Below are 24,395 nucleotides of genomic sequence, written 5' to 3'. Positions count from 1 at the left end.
ATAAAAGTAGTTTTAATAATCATAACTTTGGTATTCAAGTCTGGTCCACCTCAAAAGGCAAACAGAATCACCATGGAGTCCAACCTGAGAAAATGTTTTAATTCACTCATGTTTTCAGTATCTTGAGCAGAGTATTACATTTCATATATTCATTCTGTTCTTTCTACTTTTTTCCCTCTCCCTCTTTCTTCCTTCTCCCAAATGAATTTCTATAGGGAGGTAAGTACAGTTCCAGGATTTGTTTTTCTAAACATTTGCTGGCATGAATACATAATTATCACTATGTTGTTAAAATGGTGCCCTTGATTTCTTTTATTTTTTGCTCTTTAGAGGAAGCCCAAGATCACAGCGTCACGCAAACTCCTTCTAAAGGTGAGTCATGACAATGCAAGTTATCATGCATTAATTAAAGCGAGATCCTCTGCATGGAACCATACAGATCAAATTCTTCTATGTAAATTTGGGATAGCCTTCCCAATTTTATCTGCTGCTCATTTGGAAGCAGTAGGTTGGAGAACTGGATGAAGGCTTCTGCCTTGTGCATTATACATAGGAGATATTTAAAAACCTTTCTTGCAGCTGATATTTCAGATCCATGGTGAAAAAGTTGTAAAATTATCTTTCAATTGTTTCCCTATTTTTTTCCCCTAGAGTTTGATGCTGGCTAAAGCCAAAGAAGAATGGGAACAAGATCAAGTGGACAAACAAGGAGAGAAGGAGAGATATTTGGCAGAAAGGATACCGTCTCTGCATACCAGTGGGCTTTCCTGCTCCCAACTCCAGGTAGATTCTTGTTTTAGGGAACAAAGGGCATGCATAAGTGGACATGTTGAGTTACACAGGACTCTAAGGAGCTGAATTAGGAAGTTTAATTCGGAACTTCAGTGCATTCCATCTTTTCCCTTCCCAGAAGGTGGAATAATACATATAGCAGTTAGACTTATATAGCAATAGCAGTTATGTTTATGTTTTTTATGTTTTATTGCAAATTTATATGCCGCCCTTTTCCCTGAGGGGACTCAGGGCGGCTTACAACAATAAAGGGAAGGGGGTGCAAGACAAAACTTAAAAAAAAAAAAAAAATCGTGATTAAAAGGAAATTGGTCATAAAAACACAACATTCACTCAACATTCGGGCGGGGTGAGAGTAATCCTATCCCCAGGCCTGACGGGATAGCCAGTTCTTGAGGGCTGTGCGGAAGGCCTGGACTGTGGTGAGGGTACGGATCTCCACGGGGAGGTTGTTCCATAATGTCGGAGCTGCAACTGAGAAGGCTCTCCTCCGCGTAGTCGCCAGTCGGCACTGACTGGCGGATGGAATTCGGAGGAGGCCTACTCTGTGCGATCTGATGGGACGCAGGGAGGTAATTGGCAGGAGGCGGTCTCTCAAATAGTCAGATCCACTACCATGGAGCGCTTTATAGGTGGTAAGTAAGACCTTGAAGTGCACCCGACGATCAACAGGTAGCCAGCGCAGCTCACGGAGGATTGGTGTTATATGGGCGAACCGTGGTGCGCCCATGATCACTCGCGCGGCCGCGTTCTGGACTAGCTGAAGTCGCCGGATGCTCTTCAAGGGCAGCCCCATGTAGAGCACATTGCAGTATTCCAGCCTAGAGATCACAAGGGCTCGAGTGACTGTTGTGAGAGCCTCCCGGTTCAGGTAGGGCCGCAACTGGCGCACCAGGCGAACCTGGGCAAATGCCCCCCTGGTCACAGCCGACAAATGGTGGTCAAAACTCAGCTGTGGGTCCAGGAGGACTCCCAAGTTGCGGACCCTATCTGAGGGGAATAAATTTTGCCCCCCCAGCCTGATTGATGGAACGTTAACCAAATTTTTGGGAGGAAAACACAACAGCCACTCGGTCTTTTCCGGGTTGAGTACCAGTTTGTTAGCTCTCATCCAGTCTTTAACAGCCTCAAGGCCCCGGTTCATCACGTCCACCGCTTCATTGAGTTGGCACGGGGCGGACAGATACAACTGCGTATCGTCCGCATATTGATGGTACTTAATCCCGTGCCTCCGAATGATCTCGCCCAGCGGTTTCATGTATATGTTAAATAGCAGGGGGGACAGAACCGAACCCTGCGGCACCCCATAGGTTAGGGGCCTCGGGGACGATCTCTCCCTCCCTACCAACACCGACTGCGACCTGTCCGAGAGGTAGGAGGAGAACCACTGTAAAACAGTGCCGCCCACCCCCACCTCCCGCAGTCGTCGCAGAAGGATACCATGGTCGATGGTATCGAAAGCCGCTGAGAGGTCAAGGAGAACCAGGATGGACGCATAGCCTCCATCTCTGGCTCTCCAGAGATCATCGGTCAATGCGACCAAAGCGGTTTCAGTGCTGTAACCGGGCCTGAAGCCAGACTGGAAGGGGTCAAGGTAGTTAGACTTATATACCGCTTCATAGGGCTTTCAGTCATCTCTAAGCAGTTTACAGAGTCAGCATATCACCCCCACAGTCTGGGTCCTCATTTCACCGACCTCGGAAGGATGGAAGGCTGAGTCAACCTTGAGCCGGTAAGATTAGAACCGCTGAACTGCAGATAACAGTCAGCTGAAGTGGCCTGCAGTACTGCACCCTAACCACTGCGCCACCTCGGCTCTATATCATTGGGTTTTTTAATTTTTTTAAAAATCCTATCTTTATTTTTTTATAAATAGCTCCAGGTGACTTTTTTTCCCCCACAACAACCTTGTGAAGTGAGGTGAGAGAGAGTGATTGGCCCAGATGGCTTATTGTCTAAACTAGATGTAAAAGATGCTTCAGGAAACTGGGGAGAAAATTATCCAAAAATGTCACTTTTGAAGGTTAGATAAATGAGAATGTTTGACTGACATTGACAGATTTATCATCGCCACAATTCAAGATTCTCATAATAGTAGAGCAAAATACTGTAGTAACTTCTGTGCTATCATTCAATAGCAGTATTAAAACAAGAGTTAAAAGATAATATATATTATGGTAACATTTGCATTATTTCCATATTTAGTTTGATTTATTAAAATATTTATATACTACAACTGAAATAGAAATTTTTAAACTTGAGATGGTTGTCTAATTTAAAGTACCCTCCCCCGCTCCGATGATTAGGGGGTACCAGATTGATCAAGGGTCATGCTTTCCCCTTCATTTCATTATTTTCAGGTTGTAAGAAACAATGGTGCTTAATACTTCAACATTACATTTTTCTTTCTGAATATAATCTGTACAGCTTTGTAATTCTCTCTCTTTGTGTGTGTGTGTGTGTGTGTGTGTGTGTGTGTGTGTGTGTGTGTATGTATGTATGTATGTATGTATGTATGTATGTATGTATGTATGTATGTATGTATTAAATGTGTCCTAAATTGCCACAAAGAGTAAAGTTACTTTTAGAGCTCGACCATCTATGAATGTCTTGTATCTGGCTGTGAGGTCTTTTGGAATCACTGAACAGGATGTCTATATCTGATATCAAATGTTACTGATGTAAGATCTTCTCAGTTCTGAAGTTCGGCCCAAAAGAATATTGGGACAGACAATGTCTAGCATTGGAACAATACCTAATCAATGTATATGATCCTATATATTCCCCCAATGAAATATCAGTTAGAAATCACCCGATCTGAGGCCTAGAGAAAATATCCCTTAACATTTCCCCCCTTTTACTTGCACAGGATCTGTGCCGGGAGCTTCATGAGAAAGTAGACATTGTGGATGAAGAGAGATATGACATAGAAGCAAAGTGTACCCATAATACACGGGAGGTAAGAAGACAGAGAATGGCTCTTATTTAAATTCTCAGGTAAAAATAATACATGAATACCAAAAATGGTAAACTATCATTGTCTATAAGAAAATGTCCAGTACAGATTAGGTGATAGCTTTAAGAGGCAATCTTAAAGATCCTGAATTAGTTTATCCATTCTTTTTTTCTAAAGTGGATTCCGGACTATTGGCATAAGATAAGCGTCCGCTGAATCGCGCCCAGCCGCCTTGTTTAGGATAACCCACTCCTTCCTGAAAGGGAGGGACACAGATGAACCTTTGCAAGGTAGAGCTGAGGAATTTGTTCAGTATTTAACGGATAAAGTCCCTCGGATTGGGACAGACCTGGACTCCAATTGCACGGTACCAGCCGAGGTACCGGGGGAAGGTCTTAAGCAGAGTTTATGGATTGAGTTTCAACTTGTCACGCCTGAGGAAGTGGACAAGGCCATGGGAGCGGTGAGCACCTCCACTTGTATACTGGACCTGTGCCCTTCCTGGCTGGTTTTGACCAGCAGGGAGGTAACACACAGCTGGATCCAGACGATAATTAACACCTCTCTCCGGGAGGGATCCTTCCCGCTCCTCTTAAAGGATGCGGTGGTGAGACCCCTCCTGAAGAAGCCCTCTCTGGACCCAGCCATTTTGAGCAACTATCATCCGGTCTCCAACCTCCCCTTTGTAGGGAAGGTTGTTGAGAAAGTGGTAGCCTCTCAACTCCGACGGTCCTTGGATGAAACCGATTATCTGGATCCCTTTCAGTCCAGTTTCAGGCCTGGCTACAGCACGGAAACTGCTTTGGTCGCGCTGATCGATGATCTCTGGTGAGCCAGGGATAGGGGTCAGTCCTCTATCCTAGTGCTCATTGACCTCTCAGCAGCCTTTGATACCATCGACCATGGTATCCTTCTGCGACAGTTACAAGAGGTGGGAGTGGGGCACAGTTTTTTGGTGGTTCTCCTCCTACCTCTCGGACAGGTCGCAGTCGGTGTTGGTTGGAGGACAGAGGTTGACCCTGAGGCCCCTCAATTATGGGGTGCCACAGGGCTCGGTCCTGTCCCCCCTCCTATTTAACATCTACATGAAGCCGCTGGGTGAGATCATACGGCGGCACGGGATTAAATACCACCAATAGGCGGACAATACACAATTGTATCTGTCCGCCCCGTGCCAACTCAGTGAAGCAGTAGAAGTGATGGGCCAGTGCCTGGAGGCTATCAGGGTCTGGATGGGAACGAACAAGCTTGCACTCAATCCCGACAAGACCAAATGGCTATTGATGTTCCCTCCCAAAGATTGGCTAATTATTCCATCTCTCAATCTGGGGGGTTAAACTATACGCCCCTCAGAGAGGGTTTGCAATTTGGGAGTCCTCCTGGATCCACAGCTGACTTTAAATCACCAGTTATCGACTGTGACCAGGGGGGTCTTTGCCCAGGTTCGCGTGGTGCACCAATTGCAACCCTATCTGGACCGGGATGCACTTCAGATAGTCACTCATGCCCTCTTGACCTCAAGACTGGACTATTGTAATGCGCTTTACATGGGGCTGCCCTTGAAAAGTGTTCGAAGACTTCAGCTAGTCCAGAATGCAGCCGCGCGAGCGATTGAGGGTGCACCTAGGTACATCCACGTTACACCTATCTTCCGCAAGCTGCACTGGCTGCCCATTGGTCTCCGGACTCACTTCAAGGTGCTAGTTGTTACTTATAAAGCCCTACATGGCATCGGATGTGGGTTCTGCCAATTACCTCAGAAAGACCAATTCGGTCGCACAGGCTTGGCCTTCTCCGGGTTCCATCTGCCAGCCAATGCCGGCTGGCGACCCCCCGGGGAGGTCCTTCTCTGTTGCTGCTCTGGCCCTCTGGAACGAGCTCCCTGTGGAGATCCGGACCCTTACTACCCTCCCGGCCTTCCGTAAAGCTACTAAGTCCTGGCTGTTCCGGCAGGCTGGGGGCTGTTAAAGCACCCAGCCCCATCTTAATTGTGACTGTTGTGGATTTTAAAATTGTTTGTATTGTCTTATTTATTCCCTCCCCTGTTTATTGTGAGCCGCCCGGAGTCCTTCGGGAGTGGGTGGCATACAAAACCAATAAACCTAAACCGGAATGGAGCATTTCCTGGTCTTAAATTGCAAATAGGAATATTGAATATCTCCAGGATTTTCCATAAGAGCTATGGATTATTATTTTAAAATATGGGTTCCAGGCTATAAGGTTCTGTATAACCTTATCTCTCTTTTTTTTGCTTTAGTAGAGATGCTAATTTCCCCTTTATCAGTGGAATTGATGAAATGTGTGCAGACTGAAAGCAAGGGAACTGAGATTTATAAATCAAGGCTGCTGTGACAGTTTTTCAGAGGCTACTGAATATTTATATTCTTTATATTCCACCTTTATTATTTTTATAAATAACTCAAGGTAGCTAACATACCTAACACAGAATGCAGAATATCTTTTAACCAGGGGCAGGATGCTGTGGATTCACTCAGCTTCGGGAGAACCCATAGCTAACATTATGGGTGGTTTGGAGAACCTCCAAACCCCACCCTTGGCTAGCCCCACCCACCCTTCCCCGCCCCTCCTCTTCCCTCCCAGGAGTCTCCAAGTGGCCAGTTTTGGATGCGAGGTAAGTGCAGGGTGCAGAGACTCGGGGAGCCGGAAATTGAGCCTCCCAAAAAGCCTCTGGAGCCCGGGGGAGGCAGTTTTTACCCTGTCAAATGCTCGTAGCAATGGTGGGATTCAAATTTTTTTACTATCAATTCTGTGGGTGTGGCTTGGTGGGCATGGCAGGAGAAGGATAATATAAAATCTCAATTCCCACCCCACTCCATGGGAAGGATACTGTAAAATCCCCATTCTCTCCCAATCAGCTGCAACTCGGGAGGCAGAGAATAGATGGGGATGCGGCCAGTCAGAGGTGGTATTTACCAGTTCTCCAAACTACTCAAAATTTCTGCTACCAGTTCTCCAGAACTGGTCAGAACCTGCTGAATACCACCTCTGCTCCGGAGCCTGGGGAAGGCAAAATTGCCCCCCTCCCATAGTGCAGGAGGCTGATTAGGCCACGCCTACAATGGCCACACCCACCTAGCCACCAGGCAGAGAACCAGTTGCTGAATTTTTTGAAGCCCACCCCTGCTTTTAGCGCAAGAACCCCTCCAAAGTATTCCTTCTTGTAACCTAGTGAGTGGGCTAGGCTCCCACTACCTTTTTCCTGAGGAAGAGCAAGGCTTTTTTTTGTCCTGAGACTTCTTATGATATATGGCCATCTATTTTGCCCCTTGTGCAGATTAAAGACCTGAAACTGAAGGTGCTTGACCTTAGGGGAAAATTCAAGCGTCCTCCCTTGCGCCGGGTTCGCGTGTCTGCAGATGCCATGCTTAGAGCTCTGCTTGGCTCGAAGCACAAAGTATCTATGGACCTGAGAGCCAACCTCAAGTCTGTCAAGAAGGAGGATACGGAAAAGGTCAGTCGCTGGAAATCCCACCTAGGTACCAGTGGTGGGTTTCAAAAATTGTTTGAACCTACTCTGTGGGTGTGGCCTCCTTTGTGGGAGTGGCTTGCTGCCCATGAGACCGGATGGGAGTGGCTTGCCACCCATGTGACCGGATATGAAGATGCCGACGACACTTGTCAGAACCACCTTAAATGACCTCACACACAACACTGGCATGCATAAGAATATGATGTAAACTTGTTTTTTAAAAGGCATCTTTGGTTTGCGTTAAAACAACTTCAACACACGCAATGTTCTGATTGCACCACAAACGCAGTAGTCATCCTTATCTTTCACAGAGGCACTGAGTTTTATAAATATGAGCATGATAGTGTAGAATAATCATATCCAAGGACCAGTGGTGGGTTTCAAAATTTTTTGGAACCTCTTCTGTAGGTGTGGCCTACTTTCCGGGTCCACTGGTGGAACCTCTTCTAACCGGTTCGGTAGATTTGACAAACCGGTTCTACCAAATAGGTGCGAACTGGTAGGAACCCACCTCTGTACGGTACTGTGTATCCCGTTTGCTCAGTGTCCCATGTATTTGTGTTTCTTTGATGTCATCGTGAAGAAACGTGTTCTTATGTTTTCTCTTGATTAATATTCTTCCATAGTGCCATCTGTTGGCAAGATGGGTGGTATATAAATTTAATCATAAATAAATCAATAAATAGATGTTCCCTACAGAGGTGGGTTCATAGCAGTTTGGACCGGTTCAGCTGAACCGGTAGTGGTTTGGCAGCCTGGGTTGCTAGAACCAGCAGCAACCCAGGCCTACCACGCCCCCAAACCAGTTCTGCCACGGGGCCGCCATCTTGATTTTCGGTTTTGCGCTTGCGCAGAACAATTATAATTACACACATTTAATTTTTTTCTTTTTTTTAATGTTTTGCACATGTGCAGACCTATTTTTGTGCACAATTTTTGTGCACACCAAACTGGCAGTAATGCCGGGAGCAACCAACCCCCTGGTTCCCTATCTTTAATAGCTTGTAAATGAACATTCTTAAATAGATTGAGGATTATAGAAGGTGCTATAGAACAGGAACTAAAATTAAGACAGCTTCTCCCATGAAGGATTAAGAATTGTGAAAATGGTTGAAGAGCCCACTCATTAAAGTAAAATTGTTAAGTTCATCCATCTGATTTGCAATTCTTTATACACTGCTAATAGCAGTCAGGATTTTGGCATGGAAGAAAACCACTATATTATATTGCATCTTGTAGACTGGAATTTTCTTGTCCACAACTTGCAACCATTTATTTAATGACTACTCAAAGTTACAACGGCACTGAACAAAGTGATTTATGACCAGTCCTTGCACTTATGACCATTGCAGCATCCCCACAGTTATGTGATCAAAATTGGGGTGTTGGGCAAATGGCATATATTTGCAACAATTCTGCATCCCTGAGTCACAGGATCGCCATTTGCAACTTTCCCAGCCAGCAAAGTCAATGGAAGAACATGATTTATTTAACAACTGCAATGATTCACTTAACAACCATGGAAATGGTTCTAAAGCCAAGCATGACTCACTTAACAACCACCTTGTTTAGCAATTAAAATTCTGGTTTCAGTTTTTGTGATATATTGAGAACTGCCTGTAAGGTACATTTGTATATAAGAAACAACTGAATTTGGTACTTATGAAAAAATAAAGAAAAGGTCATATGGGCCATTGAAGTATCTATAACTCTTAAAGATAACAATAAAAAAGAGCTCAAACAAGCCACAAATTAAGAAATGCATTACTATCAAGTGAAAGAGTTATTATATCTATAGATAGATTTTTTTTAAATAAAAATTTTATTTTCAGACAAACACAAACACACAACACATATAACATAAAAGCCTCTTCAATTACACACAGTGTGTCGATTGGTTACAAAGTCTTTCTGTGTCCTTTCCGTGGTCGTCGCTTGAATTTTATCAAAATTCACATATTGACAATCAAGATACCTTTGTATACATTGTTATTATGCTTCTTTCTATTCTAAGTCATTCAATCATTTTAGCATTAATAACATTCTCTAATAGTTTCCAATTCCATGTTTTTTCTCCATTATTAGTTCCATCAAACTAATATACATGTATACAAATTGTTATACTTATTAAGCATCCATTAAGCCTGGCTATTATTACATCCTTTCAACATAATTAAACTTGAAGTAAATTTATAACATTTTATTACATTATCCTGAAATCATCCAATGATATTATGTCTTTCTATTCTATTCCATATAGAATTGTTTATCTTTTATAAAAAGGCTTTTCAACATCATCTCCATAATCCTCACTTACAGTTTGTATAAGATTTCATATTATCAATCTAGTATACATAAATGTTTTATCATTATTAATCATTTATTTGACTACAGCTATTATTACGTTGTACATAGCACTCAAAATTTAACTATATTTAACTAAAATTTATCTCCAGGCCTTCCGAAAAGCCGTCAAAACCTGGCTTTGCCGGCAGGCCTGGGGGTGATGAGTCCCCTCCCCTCTCGACATGTATGGTTGTGCGACTGTTGTCGACTTTTATTATTTGTATTTTGTCTTTTTATGTTCCCCCCTTTTTCCCCCTTGAATTGTTCGCCGCCCTGAGTCCTCCCGGAGAAGGGCGGCATACAAATAATACAATACAATACAATACAATACAATTGTGACATTTCATTTCATCATCCTGTATCCTTCCATAGATAGTGTAGTCCAATATCTCTTGCCATTTGTAAAGTCTGTATTCTAAATGTTTTCTTGATAAGTCTTATGTGGACTTTTCTTAAGAACTTGTTGTTCATTGTAAGAATTCAAAACCCTTTATCTGCTCTGTTTATCAGCTTCACTTTTGTTATCATTAGTGCTTTTGCTGAGATTACTCTCATTATTTCTACCAAATTTTCTCTCCTTTCTTCATCTAATTTCTGACATCCGAAATGAAGATCCGGTTCATCAATTTCTCCTTTCCGTATTTCACACCTGTCATTTCCCTCCACTCTCAGTTTGCTGTCAGTGTCAACAATTTTCTTACCACTTTCATATGTCTCTGTTATTTTTTCAGCTCTGTCCTCAAACTTCATCGCTGTCCCCATACTTTTTGTCTTTTGATCTATAATTTCAAATCTCTTTTCAATTCTCTCTGTAATTATTAAAACTTTTTGAATTTCTAAGAAGATTCTTTGCAAAGTTAGTGCCTTTTCTTCTTCATGTTGTGCCATTTCCCAGGTTATAAATACTGCCAAAACATGTGAGATTTTTTAGGTCAAACAAATTCAGTGGAGTTTTTCAAATCATAGCTTTCTCTTTCCTTCAAAGGAACACCTGAATCAACAAAACATTTTCCACTGAGCCTTTCAGTAAACAAAGCTTATGGCTTTATCAGATATTGCCAAGCCTCTAGCCACTAGATGGCAGTGTTACCTCTTTTCCATCTGTTTCTGCCTCTCTGTCCAAGAGAAAAAAAAAACCTATAAAAATTATACTGTGTCCCAGCCTTACCAGAGAAGCTTTTAATCCACAAATACCAAAAATGGAGAAAGTATAGAGGAAGAAGGAATAAAAAGAGACCAGTCCAGTTTAAAAGTAAGAGGCATTTGTAAAGAGTCCATCCATAGAAAACAAATAAAGTTAAGGTAGAAAAAAATAACACAATCATCTTAGACCAGAGTTGATTTGCTGCTTGTTTTCATTCTGTCTTCAATTTTATTTTAAATTCCAATTATTTTTGGTTTTCCTTTCTCTAATAATAAAAAAAAATTCTCACCAATTTGACACTCCTGCACAGCTTCTGTTTCAGGGACTTGTCCCAACCTTTGGCAGCCATTTTGGTTGCTTCTCTTGTAGCTAGCAAAAAAGCTTTTTCCTGGATCTATCAGGGGCTTTGCGATGCCCCTGACATCAGCAGGACATGCTCTTCTCTATCACTGTTCCTTCAGAATAGTTTAGGTCCAAAAGGACCGTCCAGAAACAGAGATATCGACAGCAATCCTGGAGACCCAAGATTGCATGTTGTGTCGTTGTGACATCAAGCACCACCCCCCAATAGATTTTAGCATATCAAACATTGTGAGCTATACATAGGACTAAGTGATGATACAAATTATATCATTGCAAATGCCATTCTAGGATACTAGTCACTCAATACACAGAAAACATTTTCAGCAACCTGTCATGTATAACATAATGCAACAATAGAGATCAACAGTTTCTATTGATTGTATTGATTTCTTTGGATGAAAAGTCAGTGTGTAGACCTTTATGGGTGAATTTGTCCATGCTTTCCCAACATCAACGATTAATGGAGAATAATCCATAATAAGGAAATGCACATGGCCAGTTTTGCAAGGCTATTGATGAAGGAAATAACAGGTTTAATGATCCAGGTCTTTTTCTTCATTACACATAGTCATTCAGATCTGAAAAATGTTAGTATGTGGTAAATTCCAGATAGAGCTAGAATAGCATATATAACACAGGCATATATTCCAGTGATTAAACAGTACAGTTTAGATTTAAATTAGAAGATGCTTTGATTCGCTCCTTTAAATCTTTGTTAATGTATTCATCTTAGTTCCCCTGAATGCCAAAGACTGCTTTTTAAAAATAACAATGTTAATGTGGGGTAATTGTTGAAGTGTTTATTGGTGCTCAATCTGTCTAGATTCTATTTTCTGCATATACTAATATATGCCAGGAAACTTGCCAGTACCATATACACTTATGGAACCCTTCCTATATTAGCTATGTTTATAAAAGTTTAGCCACGTGACACCCATACAATGTACTCCTCAGCTTTCTGTTCATATGGCATATGCAGAGTATGTATATCTTCATCTCTACTTCTACAAATTAGCCCTTTGCTTAAGTTCCTCCTCAGGTAAGGATTAACTTCTCGGTTTCCTTCACAGGAACGTCCAGTAGAAGTGAGTGACTGGCGTAAGAATGTGGAGGCCATGTCAGGAATGGAAGGCAGGAAGAAGATGTTTGATGCTGCCAAATCACCAACAGGACAATGAGAAGTATACCCTTTTGCCCAATGGCATCCTATTAGAATATTTTATCAGCATTGCTAAAGGTCCCAACCTCAAAGGGGTTATGTTGCTTGATTAACACTTCCAATGTCAAGATCTTGGATACAACTGTTTTAATGGCCAATTCAGTATAAAACATTAGGCACTAATCAGCCTTATCTATTTACCTGAAATAGTTCTTTGGATGAAATAACATATTTTCTGCCCAGGCAGCAATTGTGTGAGATTGGTTAAAAATCTAAACAGAATCACACCTGGGAAATCACCAAGAAATACCAGCATAAACCAGACTTTAAAATAAAGAACAAATCCTCTCCAAAGCAATGGCAAATTACTTCTCTGTTGATGCCAAGAATACTAGAGGAATGTTTTCCTGAAGTCATCATGAATCAGAGTTAATTGAAGAAGACTTTAATTTATTTATCTCATATTGGATTTTCTATGAGATGCATTGTAGTTTTGCACCTTACCTTAATTTACCTTACTTTAATTTAAAAAGAATGATAATCTCAGAACTTTGGAAATAAGAGGTATACCTTCTGAGCACAAATGAGCCATTAAAACTTCGACTTGCTGGTTCAAGTTTGGACATTTCAATTACGGCATAGTGGCTGAATGTCAGAGACAACAGCATGAAATAACTTTTCTGAAATATGTACTTTGTCTTGGGCACAAATCTGCATTCTTGTTTATGTTTTGGTTTCCATGTAGAAACAGCCAAATCTAAACCAAATCTAGCAGAGCAAAGTAATTTTTTGATTTCTAGTCCTAACCTTAGCCATTTCCCCAAACAATCTACTGTAATTTCTAATCACAAAATTAGAAATGCAATTCACTGCTATGCATCTTTCTCTAGAGATATACAGAATGGAAGTGTACAATTCAGAAGCCAGCACTTGAAAATCTTCTCTTTCATTTTTGCAGAGTAAAACTATCTATTGGCAAGCTCCTTAGTTCCACTACAAGGCTAAATAATTGACCATTGGTTTCGGCAAGGCAAAGTTGTAACCTTACAAATTTAAGCCTGATTGTAGTGCTAACCTTTTCTAATTTATCCAATGACTTAAATGTGAATAGCTGATTTTGTGGAACCGTTAATAAGCACACAATTTAGTTTATTCTTAGGAAGATACAGTGAAGCATAACATATTAGGTAATTTTAAAGAACATACTTTCCATTAATTTCTGACTGCTCCCCTTCTGTCTGGTCCTCGCTGGTTTCAAATGATAAAGATTGCGTGCATCTGTTCAGTGCTTTCTGCATTGCTATACAATCTGGTTGCAGTTACTTATTCTGATGTCTTAATTAATGTGCATTCATGTACTTTATGGTGTAAAATGCATTGGCATTTGTATTATGGCATAGCATAACAAAACTAGCAATAACAGATGCTTATAGAAAATTGCGTGTTACTAGACCCACTGCAGAAACTAGCACTCTGTATTATGAATATTACTCATGGTTCCCAACTCTTTATTTCAACCATGGGAATAATTTTGTTTTTGTTACTTAACTCTGGTCCTTACAAGTCACAGCCTTGACTATGACAGCATGTGGTTGTTGTTGTTTATAGCACAGATGTATTATTGTAGATGTTTTTCCTAGAGTCCTGTAATATAATTAACTTTTATTCTGCATTTTCTATCTATTTCAGGTCATATTTCTTTCACAGAAACATGAAGAGCCCTTCCAGAATACCTACATGAATCACTTTTTTTTCTTCTTCTTGGTGCTTCCTGTGTCTCACCATTTTTCTGCATTATCTAGTGTTCCACAGCATTTTTGGGTACTAGGGAGGATACAATCATTCATTTAGTGACCCTTTGAAGCTACAATGGCACTGAAAAATAGTGACGTATGACCATTTTTTTACACTTACGACTGTTGTAGCATCCCTGTGATCATGTGATCAAAATCCAGATGCTGGCATATATTTCTGACAGTTGCAATGTCCCAGGATCATGCGATCAGTTTTTGCAATCTTCTGACAAACAAAGTCAATGGGGAACCCAGATTCACTTAGCAACTGAGTTACTGACCTAACAACTGCAGTGATTCATTCAACAACTGTAGCAAGAAAAGTTGTAAAAAGGGCAAAACTCACTCAACAACTGCCTTGCTTAGCAACACAAAATTTGGGCTTAATTTTGATCATAGGTCGAGGACTACCTGTACTGCAATTCATGCCATCACAACCTGCTTCATGCCATCAGGCCAACAGGAACACTTGCCTTCTTGCTAGCACATTATTTATTGCCACAATCTTTCAGTACAGTACCATCTCTGCCCTACAGAAAAGATGGGAATTCTGAGTTGATGGCATTTGAAATGCAGAAAGAAAGCTGGTCCTTTATCTGACATCACCTCAGATCAGATCTTTGCTCAAGAAATGCCATCACTTACTGACTGAAAGGCAGCCCGGACTGGAGCTACAGAGGCTTTAGTGCCTCCTTTATTCATCAAGAAAATCTTTCAACATTTGTTCCACGAAATACAGCCTTGGATATGTGACTATACTGTCTCTGTATTCCATTAAAGAAAAAAAAATGAGTAGCATCAAGAACAAATATTCAGATTCTGTCTTTCTTTGGGAGTTTCCAAATGAGGGTGGATAGACTGCATTATTGCCTGTGATATGAAGTTTAATTGTGGTGGAGGTTCATGACCTGTATGTTATCCATTGTTATTTCCACATTGCCAGTTCTCATAGTAGCTTTGTAAAATCAATAGGGTTTGGTTTAGCTCTACAGTTCATGCTACAGTTGGCGTTTCTATTAGACATATAAGAAACAATATTTCCACCAAGTCGTACACAATGTTGTCTGACACATTAAGATTTCTTCCCACCTGAATTATTTGGCCTACGATATATTTCAAGTGGACAGGCCTATGAAATAGAATATATGGTTATCCTTCTTCTATGTGATCGTGGTCTTGACAATAGAATATCCTGATGTTTTCCTGGCATCTGTGGCTGTCTACCACAAGAGACACAGCAGATTATGATTAGTCAGAAGCCGGTTCCACCACAAAAGCGCGTAGGACAAAATCGCGCTCGACAAAAGCGCGCTGTGACGTCATCACAGCGCGACGAAAAAGATCGAAAAAATGTAAAAATAAAGCTAAAACCTTCCCCTAACCCCCCCAAACCTAACCCTAAACCTAACCCTAACCCTAACTCTTAACCTAACCCTAAACCTAACCCTAAACCTAACCGTTAAAGTAACGAAAAACGTAACGCTAACCCTTATCCTAACCCTAACGCTAACGCTAACGCTCTAAAGCTAACCCTAACCCTTACCCTTACCCTAACCCTAACCCTAACCCTAACCCTTACCTTTATGTGAATCGGCTTGCTTTAATTTAATTTTTATTAATTTTTATTTGAATTTTTCGATCTTTTTCGTCGCGCTGTGATGACGTCAAAGGCGCGATTTTGTCGATCGCGCTTTTGTCGTCCGCGCTTTTGACGGGTCACGATTGTGATGTAATGGTTAATGTGTTGCAGTAGGAGTAGGAAGATCCAGGTTCTAGTCCTCCCTCAGCCATGAAGCTTGATTTAGTGAGCTTGGTACAGCCATTCTCTCTCAGTCCAATCTTGCAGGTTTCTTGCTGTGTAAGTACAGCCAGTAACTCTGGCTATAGCTCAGTGCATTTTTATAAGTGTACTATCTGCCCTGAAAAAAGACAAGTAAGCAGGTATATTAGAAAACATTTTTTCTGAAAGAGGAACTAGAAGAGATGGCAAATAGTGTACTGGAAAGTTGTAGTCTAGCAACTAGTTATATCCCTGCGACAGCCAGCTTGTGATTGTGCAAGCCTTCCTCTGGAGCCAGTTTACAACAGGAGCCATAGCAGCTTCTCAAAATACAAAATGTGTCTACCATCTTAAAAAAAAACAATTAGATCTCAAGTCTGGTCTCCTTTGAAAAGTTCATTTCAAATTGATATGTAATGTAAGGAATGAAGTAAATGCAATTCCATTTATTACCAGTTGATGGCATCACCACATAGGTTCTGTAGGTTGAATTATTCTAGTTGCTGGAACAAAATTCCTGTAACATTTTGTTTAATGCCAAATCAATGCAGCATCAACAGATCTTATAAAAGATGGCATCATCTTTTGTTAGAAAAAGTCTTGCTCATCTGGCAGTCCAGGATTAAACATTACATGGCTTCCTTTGAAAGCCAGACATTACTATATACTACAAATCTTATCATCTAGAGCAGGGGTATCAAATTCAATTTCATTGCGGACCACATCAAGGTTGTGTTTGATCTTGGGGAGCTGGGGTGGGTGTGGCCAGCTCGACGTCACTCATGTTGGGGGCGCCTATGGCGGCCTGGGTGCTCTACCAGTGAAAGCGGACTCCCAAGCTCCGTTTTTGGCTGTAACAGTCTCCTGCAACCGTCTGCCAGCAAAAACAGAGTTCTGCTTTTTCTGGTAGAGGCAACACGGGCCAGTCCTTCACTGTTTCTAGGGCGTCCCCGGGGGCCAGATATAAGCACTCCATGGGCCATATCTGGTCCCCAAGCCTTGAGTTTGAGACCCCTGATCTAGAGAGTATTAATTGACATTTCATACAAAATAAAAAGGAGAAACAAATATGTTTGCTCAAGCATTACTAATTTTGTTGCACTACCCATTGGGACTTTTAGCTTAAGGAAACTTACACAAAAATCCTCCTTCATTTTATTACTACAATAATCAACCTCTGACGCAAGTTAAACTGAGAAGGAGAATTACTGTATATAGACATAACTCCCCTCTCCAACACCTTAAACTCTTGATCTTAATCAATTTGGGCAGGATCATAATTTTCTTTAAAATTGAACAACAAATTTAATTAAAATGTAACCTATTTTTCCCTGAGGCATAACAAAATTATCTGACAATATTTAAAAGCAGTTTTATGAGGATGGGGTAAGTGGAAGAAGAACTTTTGGGCAAATAATTGTGAGAGAATTATGTAAGATTTGTGTTCTCCTCTACCTACAATTAGAGTCAATGGGAGAAAAAGATTAAAAAACCAAATCACACTGCCTATTTTTTTTGTCGAGCCAGGTGAATACAAGGGTGTTTTTTGTTTTTTAAAGATGCTCCTGACAAAATGACACAGCACTCTATTTTTCCACTGATGTCACTACTTTTTAAAATTTGAAATTGACTGCTTTTTAATATCGGGTTTTCCTGAAAATAAGACTGGGTTTTATTTTCTTTTGGGCCCCAAAATAAGCACTAGGGCTTATTTTCAGGGGGTGTCTTATTTCCCCCCATGTACAGGAGGCCCACTTCTTTGGTTTGCTTGCAGTGGGGCAGGAGGCCAAGCGGTGGGAACTGCCCCACACACACCACACTGGCTTACCTCAGGGGTCCCCACAGCCAGGCCATCCATGCCCCAATACCTGCCTCACCGAGTAGTGTGGCACCAGCACACTACTCAGACTCCTGTTCCATTGTGGCCATGAGCAAGCAGAAGAAGTGGGCCAGCAGCCACATGGGCTGATGCTGCACATCCTGGCAGTGCTGCCGCTGAGACCAGTGTCAGGGTATGAAGGCCTGGCTGTGGGGGCCCTGAGATAGGCCAGTACTGGGCACATGGGGCAGCTCCACCACCCCCTCATCTGATGGGCCCAGCACCATGAGCAACCAAACAGACGGGGCAGGTGGTTGGTTGTGCAGGCTTGTAAGTAGGGCTTATTTGGAAGGGGCAATAGGGCTTATATTAGGCACACATGCAAAACATGCTAGGGCTTATTTTTGGGATAGGTCTTATTTTTGGGAAAACAGGAATAGCTCTCAAATGAATCAATAGAATAACTAAATCTGATTTATCAGTTCCTCAACATTTAGACTTATTTTTTAAGCTAAAAAAAATTAGATGGTCACTACATACATCCTGGGTGGTTTATAAGGACATAATAACAGATAAAATAGTTATAAACCCACATTTGAAACCATTTCTGATGCCCTAAAACAAAACTTCCCTTACATGAGCATTCATCTTCACCAAGCTTGCAGGAAGAGCCAGCCCCTTATGGACTTTTAGAGGGTAAGGAGGTTGGGGGGGGGGTGTCTGCCAGATCTTGAGGGTAGCGTATTCCAATGGGCAGCAACAGTTTCAGAGGTGAGCTTCCAAAATCCTTCCAGAAATATTTTAGGGAATGACTTGAAATACCTTATCTGACTGTAAAGATGACCCATGAGCCTCAGTGGTGCAGTGGTTAGAGTCCAGCACTACAGGCTACTCCTGCTGCCTGCCGGCTGCCTGCAATTTGGCAGTTCAAATTCCACCAGGCTCAAGGTTGACTTATCCTTCCATCCTTCCAAGGTGGGTAAAATGAGAACCCAGATTGTTAGGGGCAACATGCTGACTCTATAAACCGCTTAGAGAGGGCTGTAAAGCATTGTGAAGGGGTATATAAGTTTAAGTGCTATTGCTATAACCAGCACTTTGAATTGCATCTGAAAAGAAACTGGGAGCCTGCTCTGTTCACGTAGCACCAGTATAGCATGATGACCTCTCGGTTCTTCAAAGCTGGGCCAGTTGCAGTTTTGATTTTATTGTATCTAGGCATTTAAGTCCTGTGCTAATTTACACCTTCTATTATTGCATGTCTTGTTTAGTAAACAAAGGTTTCTAGTCTCAGAGCAGATCATTTTGAGGCCTAGGCTCAGAAAACGTTTGCTCTTAATTGGTCCTACGCAGCTTTTACTTCATCTGGGCACTTTGCCACAAACCACAGTAGATCAGCCTTTGCCTATTGGGCTGAAGTTTACCAGTAACTAAGTTCACAGAGTTCTTTGTACTTTGTAGAAAAAAAAAGTGCTTGTACCTCATTCAGCAGGAATGCCAGTATAACATGTGCCAGTAGTTACTTTGGTTTTCAAGCCATATTATTCTCTTCTGTTTGCACTGTATTTCCAACTAATGGTATTAGAAAATTTACAACTATTCAATTTTTCATTTTAGCCAAGCCAGCTGAGAATTCTGGAAGTTGTAATTCCAAGAATGAGACACGAGAAAATGAAATGATAGTACAAGCAAATTTGGAAAAGACATGCATTTATTTCAAATATGTGCACTTAAGACATGGAGATCAAGGGATGCTATCAGAGATTTTATAGCAGCATTTTACAAACTCAGCAATTTAAGATGTGTGGGTTTCAAACCCCAAGAAAAAGAAGAAGGCATAGTGCCTTCTGGTAACATTGTACTGCTAACTAGGGCATATAAAATCTTTGCCAGACCAATTCTTGAATTCAGCTCGTCTGCCTGGAATCCATACTGTATATGGACATTAATACAATTGAGCGGGTTCAGAGGTATTTCACAAGAAGAGTACTCCACTCCTCTGCTCACAATAGAATCCCTTATGCCACCAGGCTCAGAAATTTGGCCTTAGACAAGCTAGAACTACGCTGCCTATGGTCTGACCTAAGCACAGTACACAAAATTGTCTGCTACAACATCCTACCTGTCAATGACTTCTTCAGCTTCAACCTCAATAATACATGGGGAAACAATAGATACAAACTCAAGGTAAAACACTTCAAACCTGATTGCGGAGAATACAGCTTCAGCAACAGAGAGGTCAATGCCTGGGATGCTCTACCTGACTCCATTGTTACATCCTCTAATCCCCACAGGTTCAATTTTAAACTATCTACCATGGACCTCACCCCATTCCTATGAGGCCCATCAAGGGGGCATGAATAAGCACACCAGCATGCCTACCATCCCTGTCCTACTGTCCCCATCTATTTGTACTCATTTCCTTTGTCCATGTTTATACTCATACCTGTTATCTTGTACATGTTTTACAAACTGAATAAATAAATAAATAATTAAATTAAATTAAATTAAATTAAATTCCAAGCTAGCTTTAAAGTTGCCAAGCTTGAAAAACGCTGCTATACAGTGACCCCTAAAGACACACAGAACAGCAAAGAACAGAATAGCAAAGAAGACCCTGGGGAAGCATGGATAAGCTCTATCTTCATGGTGGTCCTTTTTCATGCCTTAGAGCAGAGTTGGACTACTGCTGGTCTTGCAGACCTAGAGTACAAAAGTATGGAAGATTGTCTTCTAAACTGAGCAAAAAAATCTTCCTGAGAAGAACATCTAGGATATTTTCCAGCACATGACAGATGTCAGAAAAAGTGGTGATGGGGTGGGTGAAGCCCAGCTGTATTGTCAGTGTTAAAGCAGCTGTAGGCAAGATGCCCTTTGGGAACCATCACTCCAATTGCCGGAGTCCACTCTGTTATTTTTGTCAAACATAGTCACATATCTTTCTTGCCCCCCAGCATTTCCTCATCCAGGAGCTTCTCCCTCATCCCAGCATGCTTTTTTCATCTTCCTCTATTTTTCTTTTCCCTCTATTACTGCAGAATGGCTCTACTACCTTTTTCTTTCCAATTTAGAAATAGCACTTAGACTTATATACCGCTTCATAGTGCTTTTACAGCCCTCTCTAAGCAGTTTACAGAGTCAGCACATTGCCCCCAACAATGTGGGTCCTCATTTTACTCACCTTGAAAGGATGGAAGGCTGAGTCAACCTTGAGCTGGTGAGATTTGAACTGCCAAACTGCAGCTAGCAGTCAGCTGAAGTAGCCTGCACTCTAACCACAACACCATTTCAAAAGGAAAGTGAAATTTCCTTTTACTGTTTAAATTAACATGGCTAATTGTTTCAGTTATGCTCAACACCATATTCCCTCCAAAGAAGTTATGATTAGAAGGACTTTGAACTGTTTTCAGTATGACTAATGCCTTTGGGGTCCATGATTTGGCCAAGCACAAATAAGCAATTGGGTTCCATCTAGTACTCCAACATTTCCTCTACTATCCAATCATATTTTTATTTGCTTACTTTGTGATGAGAACAAATGGATTCATTCACCCTACAGGAACCAAATTGTTCTCTGCCAGCCTACTCAGTGTGTGGTATGAAAGCAGTATTTGTATATCATATTTATTATACAAATGCTACATTTCTTGTGCACATTAGGGAAAAAAACCCTCTAACCCTGTTTTTCCATGGATTACTCTCAGTTTTACTGCATCTCCTATGCAACTTTTAGAAAACTGTGTGCAAGATTTGTGCAAGTAGTTTTCTATTAATAAAAAAAATGGTTTTCTTTCATCATAACTTGGTTGTTTTGGAGAAGATTAACATCTAATGGACAAGTTATACATTGGATGTCATTTAATAGAAAAGAGGGAAGAAAGATTGCAGAATTGTTTGACATGATAGTATGTTTATCTGAAAGTAAATCAGAAAGCCCCAAATTTGTTTACCTTGAGCAGTAGGATGCAAATATCTTTAAAAGATGAAATGTTCTATTGAATAGTTCTGAAACTTTCTGGCTTTTTTTTACTCATACCTGCAAATAAAAAGATTGGATATTTCCCCATCTTGTTGGGATATGATGTAAAATGCATATCTTATCACACAATCTTACTATTCCCCAAAAGACAAGGTGCAGTGCAACAGATTTCCTATTTGTATATTGTATTAGTCAGTAAGTGATAAAGTGATGCTCCTCAGCATCCCAATGTGCCATGAATCTAGTTCTTCTGGTTGGTCTCACTTGGATAGTTTCAGGTCACGCTAGCTCAACATTGATATAAATTCAGCAGGGTCTGGAGAACTGGTAGCGGAATTTTTTCCTCCATAATTTTTTTTAATTTTTTGTTCCCTTACATACCATATTAAGTATACATTCACATAATTATTCTTCTTCTTTACATTTATCTTTCTTATACATTTATTATTTCATTTAATAGGTTATAATATACAGTTTGGGTTGCTTTATTAACCATCCCTTTCTCCTGTTGTAATACCACCTTATTTTCCCTTTCTTTTCTCCCTCCCTCCCTTCTCTACTTTTTTCCTTCCTTTTCTTCTCCCCCTTCCTTCTTCCCTTACTTTTCTCCTACTCCTACTCTTCCCCTTCCTACCCTCTCTCCTTCTCTTCCTCTCCCTTCCATCCTCCACTCCTTACCTCTTTCTTCTTTCCCCTGTCTTCCTTTCATTCTCTCCTCCTCTCTCCCTTTCTTTTCTATTGTTGTAGGTGTCTCTTTCCGATCTCAGTTTATGTTTCCTTGGGATGGTATTTGGTAGAGGAAATTTTGAGTAGTTTAGACAACTGGTAAATACCACCTCTGACTGGCCACGCCCCCATCTATTCTCTGCCTCCTGAGTTCCAGCTGATTGGGAGAGAATGGGGATTTTGCAGTAACCTGCCCCTGCCATGTCCACCAGCCATGCCCACCAAGTCATGCCACACCCACCAAACCATGCCCACAGAACTGGTAGTAAAAATTCTTTGAATCCCGCCACTGTATAAATGTACTGATGACACCCTGTTGAAGAAAATGTGTGTATGTCAGTCAGTGATAGAAGAAGGACTTGAAAGAGAAGGAAGAAGAGATAGAGAGAGGAAAAGGAGTGGAAAGGGACACAGGAGAAACAAGAAAGAGAAAACCATGTGAAGTTTATTTTTTATAAAACAAATTTCATTAATTTATTTAAGCAATATCTAGGCCAGATTTCATTATGGCAGTAAATAAATAGATAATTAAAACAAGATGAGGAAAAGAAAAGACAAATGCCTTGTGTGTCCATTCACACTTGGCCAAAAATTTTTTATTCTATTCTATTCTATTCTAAAATCAATATTGCAGTCTAAACAAAAGAATTGCAGAAGAGAGTTTATTGTTAATATTAAAGTAATTATGACAATATACTTGAATATTCCATACATTTTGATGTTTGTTTGTTTGTTTGTTTATGTTTGTTTTTTGGATTTATATGCCCTGGAATATAAATTTATATTGTCCCTGGAAGTACATCCCCTGCGGAGGGGATTCCATCCATGGGATTCCATGATTTAAGGAGTCTTATTTCAGATAGTCCTGAAGGCCTGAGAAAGTCCTTGGTCCTTGGATAAGAAACATAGAGCCAAGATAAATGAACTGAGGAAGAGGAGTGGTAGAATAGAATGCTGTATGGTGGATGGCATCTGTCTCCAAAACTGCAATTAAGAGAGCCTTCCACAAGCTGGCAGCCTTGAAGTATGTTGGAAGTGAAACCCCAAGAATTTCTAGGCTGGGAAATCTCTTAAAGCGTAGCCATGCTCTGTGACATTCATTTTATAATATGAATGTTCTTTTATCAATTGCTATCTTGAGATCTGTAAAGATGGAGGCTATCTGGAGGGGAAGCAAACTAAAGATCATCGGTTCTGGTGTGTCCCTATTGTGCCTTAAGGTCGCAAAGCATGGCACTTTTTAATTTTTGCTCTAGAGGACTAAGTAGCGGACTATATTGCTTTATGAATAGACATCATAAAAGAAGCAGATTATATGACCTCCAGTTTTACTTAGGTCAGAAGTACAACTTGTGTAAACACACCACACACACAGTTGTTTTACGTTGCTTATTGCCAGGCTAAAGTACCAGAAACAGAACAGAGATAAAGTTAAATATTACCTATGCTCTGACCCCCCAGGGAGTTAGTGAGTGCCCTCCTTGAAACAGGTAAATGGCCTGCTAATTAAACCTTTTCATGCAAACAAACAACATAGTACTTAGTCTGCATGGTTAAAAAGTTTGAGGACAGAACATGGTTTCACTTATTTACTAAAAATAAAGAAATCATTTCACTTCAGCGGCATAGCTTTTGAGATGGAAGGTACAGAAATGTGACGAATTAAAAAAAAATGATTTCAGTAGAATTTCACGCTGTATATTAAAAGCATTGCAAGGGGATAAAAATTCATTTAATCACCTTTTGCTGCACTTCCATCTTGTGTTTTGTGGCACTGTGGTTCTATAAGGCATGTCAGATGAGTAAAAAGCTCAGAAACATAGGAACCATATTACAGTAGAGAATTTGTAAATAGTCTAAGATTACTTAGTTAAGCAAAATGTTTCTGATAGATTTGACAAGGTACGTCAAATCAGGTATTATGTATTTTATGATGCAGCAAAAGCAATAGCCCTTAGACTTATATACTGCTTTACAGTGTTTTACAGCCCTCTCTAAGCTGTTTACAAAGTCAGCATATTGCCCCCCACCAACAATTTGGGTCCTCA

The 24,395-nt window shown here is 40.8% G+C and overlaps 1 protein-coding gene across 1 annotated transcript; it reads left to right on the top strand.

The window, feature by feature from the left end:
- The first annotated feature begins 299 nt into the window (after positions 1-299).
- On the top strand, positions 300-14,852 carry TNNI1 (troponin I1, slow skeletal type). The gene is made up of 6 exons (XM_087720198.1): positions 300-372; positions 652-783; positions 3,662-3,751; positions 7,044-7,220; positions 12,162-12,272; positions 13,940-14,852. Exons 2-5 carry the CDS (start codon positions 658-660, stop codon positions 12,267-12,269), a joined length of 501 nt encoding a protein of 166 aa, XP_087576324.1. The 5' UTR covers positions 300-372; positions 652-657; the 3' UTR covers positions 12,270-12,272; positions 13,940-14,852.
- Positions 14,853-24,395: the final 9,543 nt, after the last annotated feature.

This window comes from Thamnophis sirtalis, unplaced genomic scaffold (assembly GCF_051295495.1).
Source record: "Thamnophis sirtalis isolate CommonGarterSnake01/CBP01778 unplaced genomic scaffold, rThaSir2_p1.2 scaffold_7, whole genome shotgun sequence".
Lineage (NCBI taxonomy): Eukaryota > Metazoa > Chordata > Lepidosauria > Squamata > Natricidae > Thamnophis > Thamnophis sirtalis.
Note: the sequence above shows the minus strand (reverse complement) of the source record. Positions and strands in the feature narration are given on the sequence as shown.

Bases quoted from the DNA above. Each gene is read 5' to 3' on its own strand.
- TNNI1 (XM_087720198.1), top strand. From the start codon at position 658: ATGCTGGCTAAAGCCAAAGAAGAATGGGAACAAGATCAAGTGGACAAA. The intron at 3,752-7,043 runs GTAAGAAGACAG...CCCCTTGTGCAG, and splicing joins GTACCCATAATACACGGGAG to ATTAAAGACCTGAAACTGAA. The intron at 7,221-12,161 runs GTCAGTCGCTGG...TTTCCTTCACAG, and splicing joins AGAAGGAGGATACGGAAAAG to GAACGTCCAGTAGAAGTGAG.